The sequence below is a fragment of the Pelodiscus sinensis genome, chromosome Z (assembly GCF_052426305.1).
Source record: "Pelodiscus sinensis isolate ZL-2025 chromosome Z, ASM5242630v1, whole genome shotgun sequence".
NCBI lineage: Eukaryota > Metazoa > Chordata > Testudines > Trionychidae > Pelodiscus > Pelodiscus sinensis.
In genome coordinates, this window is record NC_143085.1 from 15,800,680 (window position 1) to 15,821,452 (window position 20,773).

The 20,773-nt window shown below is 44.4% G+C and overlaps 1 protein-coding gene across 6 annotated transcripts in view; it reads right to left on the reverse strand.

The window, feature by feature from the left end:
• Positions 1-14,305: 14,305 nt before the first annotated feature.
• Positions 14,306-20,773, reverse strand: part of GNB1L (G protein subunit beta 1 like) — a 68,722-nt gene continuing 62,254 nt past the window's right edge. For all 6 annotated transcript variants that reach the window (XM_075898305.2, XM_075898310.2, XM_075898304.2 and 3 more), the window contains one exon: positions 14,306-15,031. In XM_075898305.2, coding sequence (XP_075754420.1) covers positions 14,765-15,031 — 267 coding nt within the window. In that variant the 3' untranslated portion in view covers positions 14,306-14,764. The remainder of the gene's footprint in view (positions 15,032-20,773) is intronic.

Consider the following 20,773-nt stretch of genomic DNA (forward strand, 5'->3'; position numbering starts at 1 on the left):
GCAGTATTAGGTCCTGTAAGTTGTTCTGTATAACCAAACTGAATTTTGTAAGGCTTCACATAGATATACCTCTGTGGAACAATTTGCAGGTTTAGACTTTAATTTGCAAGTAAAACTACACCAATAATTCTTTTGCATATATATTGTGCCTTTTTTCCCCAATACACACATACTGAGACCAATGCTGTTGAACATACTCAGAAATTATCTGGAAAAGATCTGGAAAAAGTTTGCAGACAAGACAAAATTATTCATGGTAGTTAAGTCCAAAGTAGACAGCAAAGTTACAAAGGGATCCCATGAAACTAGATGAATGGGCAAGGAAATGGCAGATTACATTCAATGTTGATAAATGTAACATAATGCACATTGAAAAACATAATTCCAGTTCTACATATGAAATCGTGCAAGTCTAAATGAAACATTACTAGGCAGGAAAGAGATATTTTGGAATCCTTGGAGATGGGCCAGCAGCATTCAAAAAAGAAAACAGAATGTTAGGAACCATTAGGAAAGGGCTAGTTAATAAAACAGAAAATATTTTAATGCCTCTATATAAATCCATGATATACCCATACTTTGACTACTGTGTGTAGTTCTGGTCACTCTATCTCAAAATTATATTAACATTGGAAAAAGTATTGAGAAGAGCAATACAAATGATTGGGGTTATGGAATGTTTTCCATATGAGGAGAGTTTAAAAAGACTGGGGTTATTTGGCTTGGAAAATAGACAACTAACTCTTGAATGGTGGGGGAGTGGGAAGAAAGCGAAAGGGTAAGTGTTGTTTAACCCTTCACATAATACAAAAGCTGGGGTCACCCCAGGAAAGTAACAGGCAATAGATTGTAGCACATATGAAGAAATACAACTTCACACAATTTATAGTCAATCTGTGAACAGTGCCATACCTAGGAAGGTGGGGGGCCTGGGACAACCTCCACTCTGCCCCAGGCTCGCCTCTGCCTCTTTCCACTTCTATTCTGCCCCCCTTCAATCCGATTGAACCCTTCATCCCAGCAATACAACCTGGGGGATTAATGGTGGGTCTGGCACCAGCAGCTAAGGTTGGACTGCCCCTGCATTCATCATGGCATCAGGAAGCGGAGCATGCTGGCCCCCGCCCACTGCATTCCCCTGAGCCTGGCTCCCAGCCACATCCCTTGGGGGAGTAGAGTGGGCTGGGGCTGGGGCTGGGGCTGAGGCTGAGGCTGGGGCTGGGTCACTCTGCTTTTCACCACTATCCACAGTGAAGCAGGGTGACCAGGCAGTAAGAGCGGAGCAAGCTGGGCCTGGATCTCTCGACTTCCCATGGCTCCCACCATTGCTGAAGAATTTGAGGGTGGTCCAGGACTGCTGCCCAGCTCCTTTCCCCACAGGGTACCACAAAGGTGAGGTCTGGGGCATCTGCCCCAAAGTATCCTATGGACAGGACAACTCTGTCTGTGGCCCTAAGTGCTAGCAGATGTTGTGAAAACCAAAATTATAACTGGGATAGGTTCACAGAGGAACATCTGTCAATGGCTATTAACTAAGATGGTCAGTCACACAACCCTATGCTTCAGCTGTCCCTACATTTCTGACTACTAGAAGCTGGGATTGAATAATTTGATACATTGCCCTCTACTGTTCACACCCTCTGAAGCATCTAACACTGGCCACTGTTAGAGGGCAAGATATTTGGCTAGATGGACTGGTGGTATGAAACACATGGCTTTTCTGATGTTCTTACTGTAGCAGAGAAATCCAGCCAGTTCTGGGGTAGTAACTAATAATAAACCTGTCCCTAATACATTTATAGAGTCATAGAATCATAGAATCATCAAACTGGAAGAGACCTCAGAAGGTCATCAAGTCCAGCCCCCTGCTCTAGGCAGGAGCAATCCCAACTAAATCAACCCAGCCAGGGTTTCACAGTATTAGTGATGTGGGGAGGAAGTGGAGATCGTATGTGCCCCTAGATGGGTCATGTGTTCCCCCTAGATTTTAATTGCTGAACCTGCCCTCACTCTTTCCTCATGGGCATGGGTTGCCTCTGTATTGGGGAGGGGAATGAGATGCAACTGAGTAAGGACACTGGAGTTGATCCTGTTTTTGCAACATGGGCTTGGTTTCTATAATGACCATGAAGAAGAACAACCTGTCTGGAATTCTATTTATTGCCTCTATAAAGAGAAAGCCATTGTCTAGGCTTGAACTTTTGACTCTGGAAAGTGTATTTGAGCCTGAAATTCAGGTCACTACATCACTATCCCCTCAGCTTTGCTAGAAAAGCGACCTTCTAAGGTAGTTCTGCATCTGAAAGAGTAGGTGAGACAGTGCAGAATTAGGACTAGAATTTGAACCGTTAAAGAGTGTTTCCATGATACTGTCCTGCCTGGATTTAGGCCCTGAGGCAACAAGGGCTTTAAGGACATGCTTTATTTTAAACATACGCGTAATCAATTTGACATCACTTCACATGTTTAAAAAGTAGGCAATGTTTAAATGCCTTGCTGAATTATGGCCTCATTAAAGCCCTTTGGTCATCATATAACATAGACAGTGGTCTCCAACCTTTTTAACCACAAGATGACTTTTTCAATTTAAGTACAATCTTCCTCAAACCCAAATAACCTTGCACCACTTCCTTCCTGTCCCTTCTTTGAGGTACTGCTCCTGCTCCACTCCTTCTCCGAGGCCTCACCCTGCTCACTCCATCTCCCGTCCTCCCCTATGCTCACTCATGAGACTGGGGTAGAGGGTTGAGGTGCAGGCTTTGGTCTTGGGCCAAGAAGTTTGGAGTGTGAGAGGGGCTCCAGGCTTAGCCCAGGGTGGGAGATTGTGGTCTAGGAGGTGATTCAGGGTGTAAGCTCTGGAAAGGAGTTTCGGTGTAGGGGGATTCACGTCGGGGGAAGGAGGTTGGGCGTGGGAGGATGTTCAGGGCTGGACGGGTTCAGGAAGCAAGTTCCGGCTGGGCACCATTTAACTGAGGCAGCTTCCATGTGGTGGAGCAGTGCAGTTAAAGCAGTCTTACTCCTGCCCTGGCCCTGCACCACACCTGAAAGCAAGTGGCATATACAGCAATGGCTCCATGGTGCTATGTGCTGCCCTTTATCTACAGGACTGAACCCACAGTGTCTACTGGCTACAATTCCCCGTTATTGATCAATGGGAGCTGCAGGAGTGGTATCTGCAGGCAAGGACAGCATATGGAGACCCCCCTGCTCTGCCTTTCTCAGGGACTGCAGGGGCATGCCAGCCACTTCCAGGAGCAGCAATTGCCACTGGGATAATTACTCCAGCCATGACAGGTTGGACATTTTAGAACTCACTACTCAAACAATTAACTTTAAGTGTACGAGAGAAATGAAAATTATGAAATGCACAGACCAGTCAAAAACCCAAAATAACCCACTTTGCAAGCAGTAACTTTGCAAGAAGTAACAGCAACCCCCCACGTACGTTTTGGGTCAGGCGATGAGAGTGAAGGACAATATGTGTGTGTGTGTGTGTGTGAGAATGACACAGGCACATTTAGTTTGTGACAGTGATGGAAATTTGCAATGCCAAGTTCCCGCCATCCCATTCTCTTTGTGTGAAGATAAGGTACAGAAGTGGGGGGAGGAGGGATATTCTGACATCAGCATCCGCCCTTCTCCCTCCCACAGCTTGCACAGAGAGCAGGAAGCTGGGCAGGGGGAAGGGCAGCTCCAAGGCACTTCTGCCACCACAGCCCCTCTCTTCCCCAACCCTCCACATACTCTGCACCCCTCCTGCATCCCTCTGCACCCCTCCTGCATCCATATATGCACCCCTCTGCACCCTCAAACCCTCTGCACCCCTCCTGCATCCATATATGCAAGCGATCTCAGTGGTCAGAAACTTGCAGCCTCCTAGTTGCCCACTCAGCCACTTCTTTGAATTAAAGTTACTTTAAATCACCTGAGTAGTTGACCTGTCCAGTGCCCCAGGTCACAACTGCCTCCTTCACCCAAACCCCACTCTCTCGCCTGCACTCCAATCCTTTAACCCAAGCTCCCTTCTGCACCCAACCTCTATCCCACACCAGACACCACTTTCAAAAATCTTGGAGTGGTCCCTCCATTAGAAATTACTTCCTACCCCGATTTAAGATCAGGCTAGCCATGTAAGAGCTAACTATAAACTATGTGGTTTAAACAAAAGGTAGGTACACAGTGTTGTTTTCTCTAATAATTTTAACAGACACCGCTAATTTATGTCAAGGGTAACCACACTCATGCTAGTTTCAGAGAGTTAGCAGTGTTAGTCTGTTGCACCAAAAAAACAAAGGGGCCTCACTGTATGTGTCACTCATGCAGACAGTTGTATATTGCTGTCATGGGAGTCACTGGCAAAACCCTCACTGATTTCAACAGGAGCTGGAGGACGTTTCCTAAAGTGGCTGCCGAATGTTTCATCACACTATTTCAGCGCTGATGAGGAAAGAGGCCCCCTGCACGCAAGGCAGAGCCATTGCAAGCTGCCTGACAGGGCCTGGGCGGGATTGCCTACCAGGAGCCGTGCCAGTTTCAGAGGCACCCATAGGTTTCGGTGGCGCTTAGCTCAGCACCCCAGGTAACTTGTTTTCCTGTGCAGAAGGGGCATTCAGGGCCTCGCTTTAGGCCCCCCTGCTGAGACGTTTGGCCCACAGCATTCCGGGGGGATGGGCTGAGATCTGTTGCTGTTTTCCGGCCGCCAGCGAGCCCCGGGGCTGCCCTCAGCCTGCTGGCGGACGCGTCCTGCGACCGCTGACAGCGAAAGTTGTTTGAGGCCCCAGCAGAGCTCAGGCGGCGGCGTGAGCAAGGAGCAACTGGCACAAGGGGCTGGGGGCGCTGCTGGACGGAGCTGGGCGGGGGCGCCCGGTTGGGCTCTCTTCGCCTCCCCCCATCAGATTAGAGCCCAGCCCCCCTCCAGGTGAGAGCCCCGCGCCCCCGCTGCAGCAGGGCGCCTCTGGCTGCTGGGCGAGGAAGAGGGGGTGAGCCAGACAGGGTGAAGGGTGAGGGGTGTGGCTGTGCGTGCTCGCGAGCCAGCTGGACACTCCCACAGACGAGCAGGTTGTGCGAGGCAGACAGACAGACTGACACCAGCCCAGGTGTGTGCGGCTGTGAGAGAGACAGGCAGACAGGCGTGTGTGTGAGTGACAGCGAGGGGCAGGTATGGGGGGAGCTGAGAGAGACGGACTGACCGGATGGGTGCGAGACAGACAGACACTCTGACTGACAGGTGTGAGGCTCTGAGGACCCGCCGGACAGGTGTGTGAGACGAGCAAGGGACTGGACTAGCGGGGGGGGGGGGGAGGGAAGGTGTGCGCGGCGGGGGGGTGTCTCAGAGCGCCCCTGTCACAGGAGTGAGTGCGACAGCGCCAGAGCCTCTGACTGACAGGTGTGAGAGCGCGCTAGGGCGGGCTGCGCAGACACAGCTGGCTCGGCGGCGGGGGATGGAGTCGAGGATCCAGGCTGTGCCAATGACCCACCCGTGGGGCTACTTTGTGTCCTCCTCCCCAGCAGACGCGGGGAGGCTGCCCCTCCCCCTCTTCCACGGAGAAGGCCACGCGGGGCCACACACCAGCCAGGGGACGCTGCCCCCGCTGCCGTGAGCGAAGCCCGGGGGGACTTCTAGCTGGGCTGCGGCCAGGCCATAGCTCAGGGGCCAGCAGCGCTGTGGCTTGGGACGATCCGACCCCCTGCCGGGACTCAGGACCGGCAGTGGGGTCTTGCCAGCGCCCGCAGGGGCAATGGACATGTCCCTCGCACGCTTCAGGAGGCTCAGTCGCACTCCACCCTGTGCGAGTCACAACAGCGTTGCGTCCCTTGCTGCACTGGCGCAGTGAAGAAGGGTCATTCGTTAAGCCGTGTAAGGCACGTTTCTAGCCTCAGCCACCCAAGAGTCTCTGTTGATTTAGCATTGTTTTTACCACCTGCTGAGCCTGAAAAGTCAACCTGTGTGTTCCTCCGCATTCTTGCTCCCTGTACTTCCTCCTGGTTCGGCTTTATAAGCAGATGAAATCAGAAATTGGTTTGTTTGAGAAGCAACTGTGTGGTTGCTGTGGATGGCATAACTTTTAGAGCTACAACTGGCTTTGTAGCTAGACCAGTTTTGAAATTTAGGTTATTTTCTACCTGGGCAAACTATTGTCTGCAAGCAAGATCTTTCTTTTACAATCCGATACCCCCATCCACCCAGTCTTCGTACTATTTGCCTCTAAAGTTAATCCCAGCCAGTGAACCATTCTAGCAAAGCTTTGGCTGAAGTGCAAACGCCGTCTGCAGAGCAAGTTGTGCATTGCATAACGCTTGAAGTTGCAGATGTACAAATTTGAAAGGGAAAAAACATGTTGTGGTACGATGAGACACAAAATGAGCTGCTGAGTTTCACAATGCCAAAGTAAGGAAATATCTTTATAATCCTGTAGGATTCCAGAATAACTGGCCAGACAGTAGTAATCAGCTGTGTTTGGACACTAATCCATATTATTTAAAAAAATCGAAAGGCTGACAATATACTTCCTTTCAGAACCCATCCCTTGATAAATTGCACTACACAGATAACTTTCTTCAATTTTTGATTACTCTAGTATAGTCCATCTGTAAATTAGATGCATAATTTACCAGAGCTGCTGAAATGGCCTGATAACAGCACAAAAGTTATTACCCTTTCAATAGCGATCATTAGGATGAATTTAGTTTGTGTTTAAATCTATCATTTGTCAATAAAGGCCATTGAGGATCTGGGGCTAGTGCATATTTAATTAAGCTCCTAACGTCTGTTGATTTCACTGGTTAGGAGTTTAACAACACTTTGTGTGCCAAAAACATATTTTCAAATAACAGAAGTAGTCTATTATTCATTTACTGTAGGTTTGTAAATTGGACATACAAATATGTGCTTTTCTTTTTCATGAAATTCAAATACCTTTGTATAGGTTACATATGTTTTGCATATACTGTATAAACAGGAGGCTTAGCCAAATATAATCTGTATAAAATATATGTTTTTTCCATAGGCAAAGTCACATGTTTCTAGATTTTAAAAAGTGATCTTAATAATAAGAACAAAAGGCAGGACATTCATATTTAAGGACTGAAGAATTTCCATTAACATGAATTATATTTCTACCTATAAAGCATTTGTCAGTCTGAATGCCACATTATCATAGCACTTGAATTTATATAGCAACTGCCATCTGAAGATCTCAAAGTGATATTGAATTAAGCCTCACATCACCCATGTGAGGCTGAGGAAACACATCATGTGTCCCTACCGCATACTGGGGACAGCCACTCATTCATCTTACATAGATTGCAAACCTCAGTAACAGTAGCAGTCATGTTACACATGTTCTAATCTCACCGACTACGTCTAGACTGGCATGATTTTCCGCAAATGCTTTTAACGGAAAAGTTTTCCGTTAAAAGCATTTTCGGAATAGAGTGTCTAGATTGGCACGGATGCTTTTCCGCAAAAGCACTTTTTGCGGAAAAGCGTCCGTGGCCAATCTAGATGCGCTTTTGCGCAAAAATGCCCCCGATCACCATTTTCGCGATCGGGGCTTTCTGCAGAAAACAAATCTCAGCTGTCTACACTGGCCCTTTTGCGCAAAAGGGACTTTTGCCCAAATGGGAGCAGCATAGTATTTCTGCAAAAAGCACTGATTTCTTACCGTAGGAAGCCAGTGCTTTTGCGGAAATTCAAGCGGCCAGTGTAGACAGCTGGCAAGTTTTTCCGGAAAAGCGGCTGATTTTCCGGAAAAACTGGCCAGTCTAGACACAGCCAGCCTATGTTTTGGGTTCAGAATGAGACAAAACAAGCCCTTTCCTCTGAAGGCCTCACTCCCTTTGAAGGGGAGGAGCAGCACTGAGAAAGTAGAGTGGGGAAGCTCTCTTTTTCCAGTACCACTTTGCACATTTCAGCAAACATGAAGGGAGTCTTTGAATTAATTCCCTTTGCTGCTTATGGTTAGCTACTTCAAACCAGATGGGCTCAAGTGCTAACCCTTTAAAGAGTCCCGCTCTCTGGCTAGTTTGGTGCCAACTTGCTGGCCATCAAGAACCCCAGGCAAAAAGTAAAAAAAAAGAATGGTTACAATAGGCATTAAGTTAAAAGCAGTCTAGGTGGGAGTTCACTTAAGATTTAATACCAACAATTAAAAGCTTTTTAATTACAATCAAGAGAGATGCCATGTCTACAATTTCTACAAAGATCAAAATTATTATATATAACTGACCATTAATCTTGCCTCTGACATGTATTCCTGGACATTTCTTCAGTAGATATTGTCACACAATTGGGGACTGTACGCATCAAGGCTACGTTTAGACTGGCATGATTTTCCGCAAAGGCTTTTAATGGAAAAGTTTTTCCGTTAAAAGCATTTGCGGAAAAGAGCATCTAGATTGGCACGGACGCTTTTCCCCAAAAGCATTTTTGCAGAAAACTGTCCATGCCAATCTAGACGTGGTTTTGCGCAAGAAAGCCCCGATCACCATTTTCACGATCAGGGCTTTTTTGCGCAAAACAATACCGCGTTGTCTACACTGGCCCTCTTGCGCAAAAGTATTTGCGCCTGAGGGATTTTGCCCGAACGGGAGCAGCATAGCATTTCCACAAGAACACTGACAATCTTACATGAAATTCTTGCGGAATTTCAAGCGGACAGTGTAGACAGTTGGCAAGTTTTTCCGCAAAACTTGCCAGTCTAGATGCAGCCCCAAGAGAAAAGCTCAGGGTAGGGTGGTAACTGCATGGCTACGTCTAGACTGGCATGATTTTCCAGAAATGCTTTTAACGGAAAAGTTTTCCATTAAAAGCATTTTTGGAAAAGAGCGTCTAGATTGGCACGGACACTTTTCTGCAAAAGCACTTTTTGCGGAAAAGAGTCTGTGGCCAATCTAGACGCGCTTTTGCGCAAAAAAGCCCCGTTCGCCATTTTCACAATTGGAGCTTTTTTGCGGAAAACAAATCTCAGCTGTCTAAACTGGCCCTTTTGCGCAAAAGTTTTGCGCAAAAGGGACTTTTGCCTGAATGGGAGCAGCATAGAATTTCCGCAAAAAGCACTGATTTCTTACAGTAGGAAGTCAGTGCTTTTGCGGAAATTCAAGCGGCCAGTGTAGACAGCTGGCAAGTTTTTCCGGAAAAGCGGCTGATTTTCCGGAAAAACTGGCCAGTCTAGACACAGCCGAGAAGTTTATTTCCTGATTTTTGTTGGCTGTGCATTTTGGCATAAATTGCATGTGCCCTGATTGGAATCTCACATGTCCACAGGTTACTACTTCTCCTGATGGCATAAATGTTCCATTTGGGAGGGATAGGGTCATGGCTGTGTGTTCCATAGTCTCTAGCTTTCAGTAAGTATTGTTAAATTAGACCTTCTAAACAAAACATTCTTAATCATAATGTGAAAACATAATTTGCCTTTCTTATCTATTACATATTAGAGATTGTAACATGGTAAAAACTGCCTAGCTAATGTGTACAACTCTAGTCTACTGCTCAAGTGTGTATCATACACTGCCAAAACTGCTCAAGTGTGTATCATAAGCTCTATATTCCTAGGAGGTAATGGAGATTCTCCTGTAGTGAAAGTGGCTGAACCTGTGCTTTCTAGAGCAGGAGGTATGAATTCTATCACCAACATTATTGTAATATTTGGATTTGTCACTGTTCGCAGTACAGTGTCATCCACCCAGTCCTTCCAGCAGGTACAGTTTTGCCAAAACAATTTGTCAGATATTTGTGCATGGTTTCTAAAAGACTATTTTCTGATTGCAATTTGCACATTTCCAATGTGTTGCAAACATTATAAAGAAGACAGCAAATGAGTTGGTTTACTGATATAAAAAGACAGCTAAATTGCAGGCCAAATCTCTAGCTAATTGCTTTCCCCATGCTCCTTCTGAGGCTTGTGATCAGAATCTGGTACCTCTTGATACTATAGAATTAGTTTGCTTTGGGAATATTTAAGGTTTCCCAGGATCTTTATATCACCTAAGGGACACATTTTTAGCCATAGTGCTGAACTATGCATCAGATTCCTTAGGGGCAAAGTCTGAATAAAGCAACACACATCATAATGCTGGTAAAACATGTACAGATATATTTCACACCATTAATCACATGGGCAAAACATTCACAATTCAGGGATTATGTTGCTACAATCCCAGCTATGTGGTTTAATAATACATTAAAGTGCCAAAGGCTGCATGATGGATGGGATTGAGAGGGAATAAACCACTAAGAGCTAAAAGTTAGAATGAACCTCCTCAGGCATGTGCATTAAATATAGAGGGGTCATTGCTCTGGTAGAAACTGCTCATTTTAAGATTTTCCTTTCACGAGGTTGAGTAAATGCAGCTGAATCTAAGAAGCACACACACCAACAAAAGGAGGAAACAGCTGCCTCAACCCAAATAATCCTGGTATCCGATAACATTTTTATGGACCAAATGAAAACAAGCACCATAGTGGTGATGCAGCTGATAACCCTAAAAGACAGGCTGCTTGAGCTGTTCTGGGATGGGTTGTTCTCATTCTCTCCTGTTGAATGTGTTCCACTTTATATGAAATGTGTAAACATCTATCAGCCCAGAAAGTGATATCAAAAATGATTTTAGAGCCAGGTGGCAAAAGCAATCTGGGGGAGTCATATCCTTGCTCTGGTGAATATTTAATACCTCCCCTTCCCCACAGTCTTCTATGTGGGTGCAGTGGTTTTGAACACACTACCTAAACTGGGTCCCACAGATGAGACAGGTGAGGAACCATCTGGTCCAAGAATCTCACTGAGCCTTAGGTATGAGCTTGGTGCCCAGCTGTTCAGCAGTGTTTGGATTTAGGCAGCTGTGAATATGCCCTCTGGCAGAAACGGGTGTCCACTCATTTGATGTAGCTAAGCAATGGTTTTCTGCATGTCAATGGTGCCTAAATGTTGACTTTTAACATTCAACTGCTTCTTCAAGGGTTTTAGCTACACAATGTCTGTACTGATGTTTCTATAATGTTTTTAGTACCTATAATGCTACAAAAGAGCGCTGGAGTTATCCTGTTCTAGATGACAGGACAACATTGTCACTAGCGTAACTGCAGTGGTTTTAGTGAAGGTACACAAGCACTGAGTTTGGCCTAACAGTAGTAAATAACGGAGGAAGGGAGCTGCATGTGGAAGTAAGTCCTTCTGTGTGGCTATATACAACTATGTAATTGCTCTCAATGGCCAAACTGATGCTGCCATGTAGCAAAGGAAATATACATGCTCAGCTAGAATAGTGCCTCCAGGACTGGGATGCTGACAAGAATTTCAAAACACTGCATGGATAACAGAAGGTCCCTACATTTTGTACCAGCTCATCTCTATAATTCATGGGATAGCACACTGTAAAGTCATGCTTAAAAGCTTTGCACATATCAGTGCTTGTCTGAAACTCATACTGTTGTCTTTAAATATCATATCCTATTAATCCAGGCAGTAAACAGCCACATTTTCATATCACAGTGACAATGGTAGATAAAGATATGCAATGGTCTTTGGCTCAGTAATTCTTGCAGTTCCCTTAGGTAATTAGCTTTTTGCTGTGTTAGTCTCTTCATCTCTTTATTTCTACTGGTGGTCTCTCAGGGCTGCCATTTTCAAGGGGCCGCCGACAGCCGGTCCGCAACTGCATTTTTGTCCTGTATTTTTTTAAACCATCTGGCAACCCTATGGGCGAGCCAGTGGTCCGGCCTACCAATTGATTAAGACCAGCCCTGCACTGAACAAAAGAAAAGGTTTTCAAATCTCTAGTTTTGTCTGCTAGCATTGCACAAAATATTGTAAGAAGCATTTTAAACATACTAGAAATCATAACACTATTGACTTTAAATCTATTCTTTTTTAAAAAAGTTGCAATTCTCCTAGTAGAGCTCCACAGTGTGTAGTTCATGCCAGAGCTGATTTGATCACTAATTCCAGTTTCAGAGTGCAGGAGGGAAGCTTTTACAATTTGCTTTTTTCACAGGCCTTTACACTTACTTCTTTTGAGCTCTTTGCTATAAATATGGCTATTGGTCTTCCTCTTCTCTGGCTCATCTCCACCTAGAAGTAGAAAACCCTGCACATCATTCAGATCAGAGGAAGAGCTTGGAACTAACAGATTCATTTACAAGGAACATCTCAGGGTCAGAGTTCAGCATTAATTCCACTGGTGATAAATATTCCATGTAATTGCTGTACAAATGCTAGTGTTTGGGATTTATTTCAATTAGCTTATGAATGTTGGTTGCTTCCCGCTGACTCCCTCAGAATGACAGATATCTCCCACTTCTTGGGAGAAAGCCTTTTTGCAATAATTTAGCTGTCAACACCTTCACTCTTCACTCCTTTAGGCCAAGTACAGGCTAGTCATGTTTCTCTCTGACAGGTGAGAGTCAGATGCTAACTCCATCACTTTGTGGTGGTTCTTTATTCAAAACCTTCATGATAGCAAGTGAGTCAGCTGAAATCTTCAGTGGGATAAATATGAGCATATGACAGTTGAAAAAGCTATTTTAATTCTTCTGGGAATATTTTACCCTATCGTTCCTTAGATATTGTCAGGTAGCTACATTTTATAGGTCGCATATCGATAGAGATGCACCCATACCAATACTTGTGATTGGAACACTTCTTTCCTTTGGGACAGTTCAGGTCTGAGACTGAAATTCATGTAAAAAAATTCATACATTTCAGGAAAGTTGTGATCCAGATCAAAACTGTGCAGTTTAAGCCCACCTCTAAGTCAGATAATGTATCTAAGCAAATCTCTAGAAGCAGTAACTTAGATTGAAACTGCAAATGCATTTAACCTCCCACAATTTAATAGGATGAGAAAAGTAAAATATGATTGAAAATGTATAGTGCTGATTAACACTTTCACCAATGAAATACTTGCAACTATGTACAGTTGGAAGGAGCAAAAGATTCAAAATACAAGTCCTGTTCCTGCAAACCAATCTACACATACAGTCCTCTCTCCATGCCCCGATATGTGTATATGTTGGTAGGACTGAAGATGTGTGTTCATCTACTTATTTTTAATTTGTTCTTGTGCAGGATTTTTTTTTTTCATTTCCTAGACACACAAACATACTGTAAACATCTACCTCAACAAAGAGTGATAATGTGATCACGAGAGAATGTATACAAATATTTGCAAAGAGCTTCATTAGTAAATATCAGGCTATTATAGAGGGCATATATAGGGAGAAATAACCAAAGAAACGCAGCAACACATTTCAGTGTATGAAACTGCATTAAGTTATTAGCAGAAGCCTTGTTGCAATAGGTTTTATGTTTTGTAATGGAAAGAATACTGGGGCTTGGCACTTAACAAAAATCTCTTTTATAGCATTAGAAAGCACTTGCTCAACAAGATCATTCTTGTATGTACGGTACAGGTGCATTGCAGGCCCAGTTTTATGTTTAGCATGTGCATCTGCATTTCACAAGTTTGGCTTTGCAATGTAGTTCTGAAGTCTTTCAGTGCTTGTCCAATTCATTTCTGACTAGTTTCCCTTTGATGTCCAGCCCCATAAATGGGCAGGGACAAGCATTTCCAATAAAGCATCCGCAGAACAGTACTGGACATTTGAAAGTCCCCCTTTGCAGAATACATATTCACCTATATTTTCTAAATTACTTTTTAAAGTCACACTGTTAATTACTTTTATGCTGTATATATAAGTGCATCTTACTGGCAAAACTAAATTCAGTGGTGAGATCTCCTGGGCTATGAACAGACTGTGACTGCTCAAATATATTTGAAAAGGAAAATACTAGCAACTGTGCCTTGATTGAAATAAAAACAATCTACTTTTAACATGGATTTCAGCTTCCATGACCATGGAGATGACAAACTAAAGGGTACATTTTCAGGGTAGTGCAGAAGGATTTATCCATGCTATTCCCATTAATGTTAATGGGAGATGTGTAGCCAAATCCTTGGCTCACCATGCTGAAAATTTACCTCCCCCCCAAATCTCCAAGGAGAAGGGCGCTAATTGGATTGCTCAGTTTAAATCCTTCTGCTAGTCAGTCTATGGAAAGGATTTAACACTGGTCTGAAAAAGGCTTTACATAGCTTTACAATGCTGTGCATGGAAAGATTCCTTTTTCTTTCTATGATTAATTGCAAGGCTTGAGGTGACAGGGGACATAATGAAATTCATAAATGCCAAAGGCCATCCCTAGTCACATTCTTGGCTGTTGGCTTAAGCTAGAAACTGACAGAAGTGTGAACAAATCAAGATTGGCTTTTCAGTTATGGGGAAGAAAAAGTAACTGACATGAGAAACTTGTGGATAGTTTAATGGAGTTCAAGTGTACATAAAACTGATTCTTTTCACTTAAGCACATTTAGGATCTCAATATGATTTAGAAATCAGTGTTCTCTAAACCACATATGCCTGAGTGACAGCACCCATCTCCATTTTATAGATGAAACTGGTGCAAACAATGACAACAATTTGCCAAAAGAAGCATGCAGCAGAGCATGTAGCAGAATCCAACTTGGGTAGGCCTTTGCCTTAACTACGTGATCATTCATTCTTTCCTTCTTAGCCTTAGCTTTTCCCTTACACTGGAAAATATTTTCTATGGAGAAGAGGTCCTTCTGGGGAACTTGCAACTCAAACTGCAGATGGACTAATACTTCCTCATCCCCAGATTTTAATATAAAACAATTCCTGGTTTATAAATAAACAAATTCCTGGTTTATCAGTCTTGCTTTCTGTTCTCCAGTCCAGAGTTCCTCATGTTTGATTATAGATTGACCAGATACTAATGCGATGGTCTTTGGAGCCAGCTGCCAGCAGCCTTTCACTTGGCCTACTGTGATCTGAGAAGGACACACAGTGGACAGTTGCTGTGTGGTAGTCCAGCATTGCCAAGGGCTTCAGTTTCTTCCAGCCAAAGATCCTGATACGATGATCCCACCCTGCTGTTGCCAGGATCTTCTTGTCTTGGCGGATGGTAACATCAGCAATCCCAGCATTGACAAGTTTATGCATTTTCTGAATCTGAGTGATAAAGTTAAAAGTTATTTAAAGTGAGCACAAAATGGCTATATCTTTGTCATATTATAATTCACAACAGACACTCAGACATCAGTCTGTTAGTGCAGTGGTTCCCAACCTTTTTTATACCAGGGGCCAGCAAACCCATTCACAAACTTTTGGCAGACCAGTAACATTTATTTGCATATCTGCATATTCATTATGCAAAGGATGAATATGCAAATAAAATGTTAGGAGTCCACCAAAAGCCCAGTTCCCAGAGTCCACAGTGCCAGCCCTAACCCCTAGCATTCCCCACCCCCTATTATCCCCAGCACTAGCCACTGACCCCAGAGTTCCCTGTATCCAAACCCCTGTGCCAGCCTCCTGCCCTCAGAGCCCCCCCCAGTGCCAGCCCCCATCCCAAATGCCTCAATGCCAGTCCCACCACCAGACCACCCCCCCGTACCAGCCCTTTCCAGAGCCCTACTGCACTCAATCTCCCCAGAGCCTCCCCCAATGCCAGCCTCCAATATAAGCCCCGTCCTCTGAACCACCCACCAGTGCCATCCCTGCCTCCATAGTCCCCCCACTACTAGCTTAGCCTCCAGAGCTTCCCAGCACTAGCCCATCCCCCATCCCTAAAGCCCCCAGTGCCTGCACAGCTCCTCTCACATAACCCTGTGCTGCTGCGTGTGTCGTGGCAGCTCTGAGGGTGGGGACTGAGATAAACCTCAGTGTGTCCTACCCCACTTTTCAGCCAACCAGCATCAGGCAGGGGCAGTGTCTCCTCCTGGCCATGGAAAAGTGCTACCCTGCATAGCGGGCTCTGCTTGGCCCTGCTGTTGTGCAGGAAAGTGCAATTTCACAGCTGGAAGGAGACCCTGCTCCTACCCGGCATTGGTTGCTTGAGAGGCTGGGCATGATACGTCTCTCCCAACAGTTGTGACAAAAGCAGTGTACTCCAGCCCTACCCCCCCAGAGCTGCTGTGGCCCAGCAGCCAGAGGTCCACAGCCTGGCGGTTGGGAACCTCTGTGTTAGTGGGCTTCCCAGCATTCAAACCACATATGGAGGTGGTGTAATATAGGATAACAGCAGGGCCGGAGCGAGCCATTCCGGCGCCCCAGGCAGACAGTTTAATTGTGCCCTGGGTTGGGGGAGGGCGCATGCGTGGCCCTGCCCCCGCACCAGCATGTGGAGGAGGGCGCATGCGCGGCCCTGCCTCCACTCGGCATGTGGGAGAGGGCGCGTGGAGCTGGCAGCAGCAGGACGCACGTGTCCTGCGCAGCCTTGCTACCGCCACTGGCGCGCAGCCCGGGGCTACCCGGGGCAGGCCGAGCCTGGCCATGCAGGGCCCTGCGGCAGCAGGGGGAAGGGCACTGCTGGCTGGCGCTGCAGGAGTTAACGCGGCCTCTGCCCTGGGAGACCACTGCAGGGTGGCTACTGTGAGCTGCTGCAGCCCACGATCCAGGAGCCGGGTGCACAGCGCCTGATGGCAGCTCTAAGGGGCGCTATGCACCCCTTACAGCTGCCATCAGACGCCCCACATAGGTTGGTGCCCTAGGCAGCTGCCCTGCTAGCCCATGCTTTAATCCGGCCCTGGATAATAGTAGAAAAGGATAAAAAACCACAAGAGTCAACCTTCAGCATGATCTCTTTAAAAAAAGAAAGTAACTGTTGTACATTTTTGCAATTTAAAATTGTTTATACTCTTCCATCACTGCAAAATTGGTTTAAGTGACAACAGGTATGCCTTCTCACTGTAGTCATGCTCAGAGGTGGTTCTGAGCTGCAAAGTTCAAAACCACACCTTTTTTCCACACTTCAGGGGTATTCCTATGAAGGGCTTTTCACCTAGTATTACACTACCTGCCACTCGTTCTGACTGATATAAATAGGTTGTAATGCCACTCTACACAGAGCTCTGAGAAAGGAATGCTTCCAAGAATTAGGTCACAATGTCAGTAAATTTATATTGTTACCACATGGACCCAAGAGATTACTGATGAGGATTATGAACTAGTTACTGATTTCAAACTTGGAAGCATTTTATTGCTTTGATCTGACACTCACCTATGAGGAGGTGCACAACTTGGCAGTAGCAATTGATAGTGCTTGGTGTCCCTCATAAGATACTTTGCAACATTGAAGGACCTACCCCAAAGTGTTACTAATAATTGTATTATTACTTATTTCAGATACTATAACTACTAGGCAGCATCAATAGAGGAGAAAACTAGTACATTTCAGCACATACATTGTAAAGAGGAAAAGACTTTAGAGCCATCCTCTGAACACAGTGTGCTACAATTTTTATACATATAATATGCAAACACACGTATACACACACGCTGTGCCCATTTATACTAAGGGATAACATATAAATTCCTCCATAAACTGAAGTTAGAACACATTCTTTGGAACATATCTCTCTTGTAAAAAACAAAACAAAACAAAAATAGAATTCAACATAATTCAAATGATAGTTTACATACATCTTTGGGTGGCAGCTGTTTTTCTAAAGGGAAAGTTCTCTTTAATGTCTATACTTTTTCTCAGAAAAAAACATTCCATGATACATAATTGGTACATTATATCCAGAATAAGGTCAATTAAAAGTATATTAATTCCCTTAAAAGTCTCCTAATGTACTTCAAATCTAGATCAATCCCTTATTTAAATTATGAAAATATATACACAATCAAGCTGATGGACACCCCAACAGCTGGTTAGCAGTTTGGAAAAAAATTTCATCACTAATTAACACGGCTTTGCCGGCAAAAGTCATAGTACAGATGCAGTTATGTTGGCCTTTTGCAGCCATAGCTTTTTAGTTCAGATAACTGATATAATTCAGCAGTTCTCAAAGTGTGGTCTGTAGACCACTAGTGGTCCACAGCCAACTTGTATGTGGGCCAGGGCTCAAAGTTCAGCCCCCTCCCCCCTGCAGCTCAGAGCTCACGCTGCACTCCAGCCCTGCAGCTTCTCCCACCATCCCCTGCAAGGTTGGAGTGTCAGGTTCCTGCTGTGGAGTGGGGATCCCTGAGCCTTGTGGGCTGGATCTGGTTCACAGAGGAGCAAGTGGCTCAGCACACTTCTGTTCCCCCTCCCCCTGAGCTGGGGGAACAGTAGCGCAGGGAGGCACTGCCTGTAGGCTTTCCCCACTGCTCCCATTGGCCGAAAGATAAAAAGGCATCTTTTAAAAAGCAGAAGTCCAATCCTAGTGAGGTAAATGGAAAGGAACATATACACGGCCAAATTAAGAATAAATATGTAATAAGAAAAGCCAAAAAAGATTTTGAGGAACAGCTAGCCCAAAATTCAAAAAGTAATAGCAAAATGTTTTTTAAGTATACTGGCAGTCCCCGGGTTACGTACAAGATAGGGACTGTAGGTTTGTTGTTAAGTTGAATTTGTATGTAGGTCGGAACTGGTACATATTGTAGGGGAAACTCTAGCCAAACATTTCTCCAGAGCTCAGTTTTATTCTCCCACACCTCACTTCCCTCAGTCCTTTATTCTCAAGCTGAGGTGTCTGCTGAGAAAAGCCGTTCCACGTCTCCCTGGTCTGCTGGGAGGGGCGCTAGCTTTGCGTCTCCCTGGTCTGCTGGGGGGAAGCAGCTAGTGCGGGGTTGCCTCACCCCGTTTGTAAGTAGGGATCTGATGTAAGTCGGATCCATGTAACCCGGGGACTGCTTGTATTAGAAGCAGGAAGCCTGCTAAAAAACCAGTGAGGCCCCTACATGATCAAGATACAACAGGAACAATCAAGGACGATAAAGCCATTACAGAGAGACTAAATGATTTCTTTGCTTCGTTCTTCACGGCTGAGGATGTTAGGGAGATTCCCAAACCTGCATCATCCTTTGTGGGTGATGAATGTGAGGAATTGTCCCGGATTGATATGTCATTAGAGGAGGTTTTGGAACAAACAGAAAAACTTAACAGTAACAAATGACCGGGACCGGATGGCATTCACTCAAGGGCTCAATGTAAAATTATAGAACTATTAACTGTGGTTTGTAAACTATCCTTTAAATCAGCTTCTGTATTCAAGGACTGGAAGACAGCTAACAGAACGCCAATATGTAAAAAGGGTTCTAGAGGTGATCTTGGCAATTACAGACCGATAAATCTAACATCAATACCAAGCAATTTAGTTGAAACAATAGTCAAGAATAAAATTGTCAGACATGCAGAAGAACATAATTTGTTGGGCAAAAGTCAACATGGTTTCTGTAAAGGGATATCATGTCTTACTAATCTATTAGAGTTCTTTGAAGGGGTTAACAAACATGTGGACAAGGGGGATCCAGTAGATAGAGTATACTTAGATTTCCAGGAAGCTTTTGACAAGGTGCCTCACCAAAGGCTCTTGTGTAAATTAGGTTGTCATGGTATAAGAGGAAAGATCCTTTCACGGATTGAAAACTGATTAAAAGACAGGAAACAAAGGGTAGGAATAAATGGTAAATTTTCAGAATGGAGAGGGGTAACTAGTGGTATTCCCCAAGGGTCAGTCTTAGGACCAGTCCTATTCGATTTATTCATAAACAATCTAGAGAAAGGGGTAAACAGTTAGGTGGCAAAGTTTGCTGACAATACTAAACTGTTCAAGATAGTCAAGACCAGAGCAGACTGTGAAGAACTTCAAAAAGATCTCACCAAACTGAGTGATTGGGCAACAAAATGGCAAATGAAATTTAATGTGGATAAGTGTAAAGTAATGCACATTGGAAAAAATAACCCCAACTATACATACAATACGATGGGGCTAACTTAGCTACAACTAATCAGGAAAGAGATCTTGGAGTCATCATGGATAGTTCCCTGAAAACGTCCACGGAGTGTGCAGCGGCAGTCAAAAAAGGAAATAGGATGCTAGGAATTATTAAAAAGGGGATAGAAAATAAGACGAAGAATATCTTACTGTCCCTATATAAAACTATAGTAAACTCACATCTTGAATATTGCATACAGATGTGGTCTCCTCACCTCAAAAAAGATATTTTGGTATTAGAAAAGGTTCAGAAAAGAGCAACTAAAATGATTCAGAAAAGGTTCAGAAAAGAGTAACTAAAATGATTAGGGGATGAGGAGAGGCTAAAGAGACGGGGACTTTTCAGTTTAGAAAAGGAGAGACTGAGGGGGGATATGATAGAGGTATATAAAATCATGAGTGTGTGGAGAGGGTGAATAAAGAAAAGTTATATATTTGTTCCCATAATATAAGAACTAGAGGACACCAAATGTCTTTGACATGCCACCCCCTTTTTACCGAGGAGATTTAAAACCCTCAATGTATATGAAACAAGCCCCGCCCTTGTTCTGGGCCCAAGTTCTAGCCAAGAAGGCGCAGCAATATTGAGTTTTTAAAACCTAAATATAAAAAAAAATTCAGATTTACACTGGGGTTGGTGAAACCTTCCTTTTCATTATATATCCATAATAAAATAGAGTTTATGAGCAGTAAAGAGGTTTGGTAATTTTTGAATGGCTCAGCTCTGCTTCGCTGTTTAATCACCCCAAAAGCTGTTTATTGCCTTCTGTATTTCTCTGCCACAAAGATTATCCCTTAATTATATTCTCTTATTCAATTCAGAAGCCTCATATCCAATTCAGCCATTCACTAATATTAATGACTTCAGTAATTTACTGGTACCAGATGATATGCCAGCTTCCCTCATGGGATAAGCCATGTAGTTAGCTACATCATCTTTTCACTGACATACTGGAATACTGCCACATAAAACAGCACTGCAGTG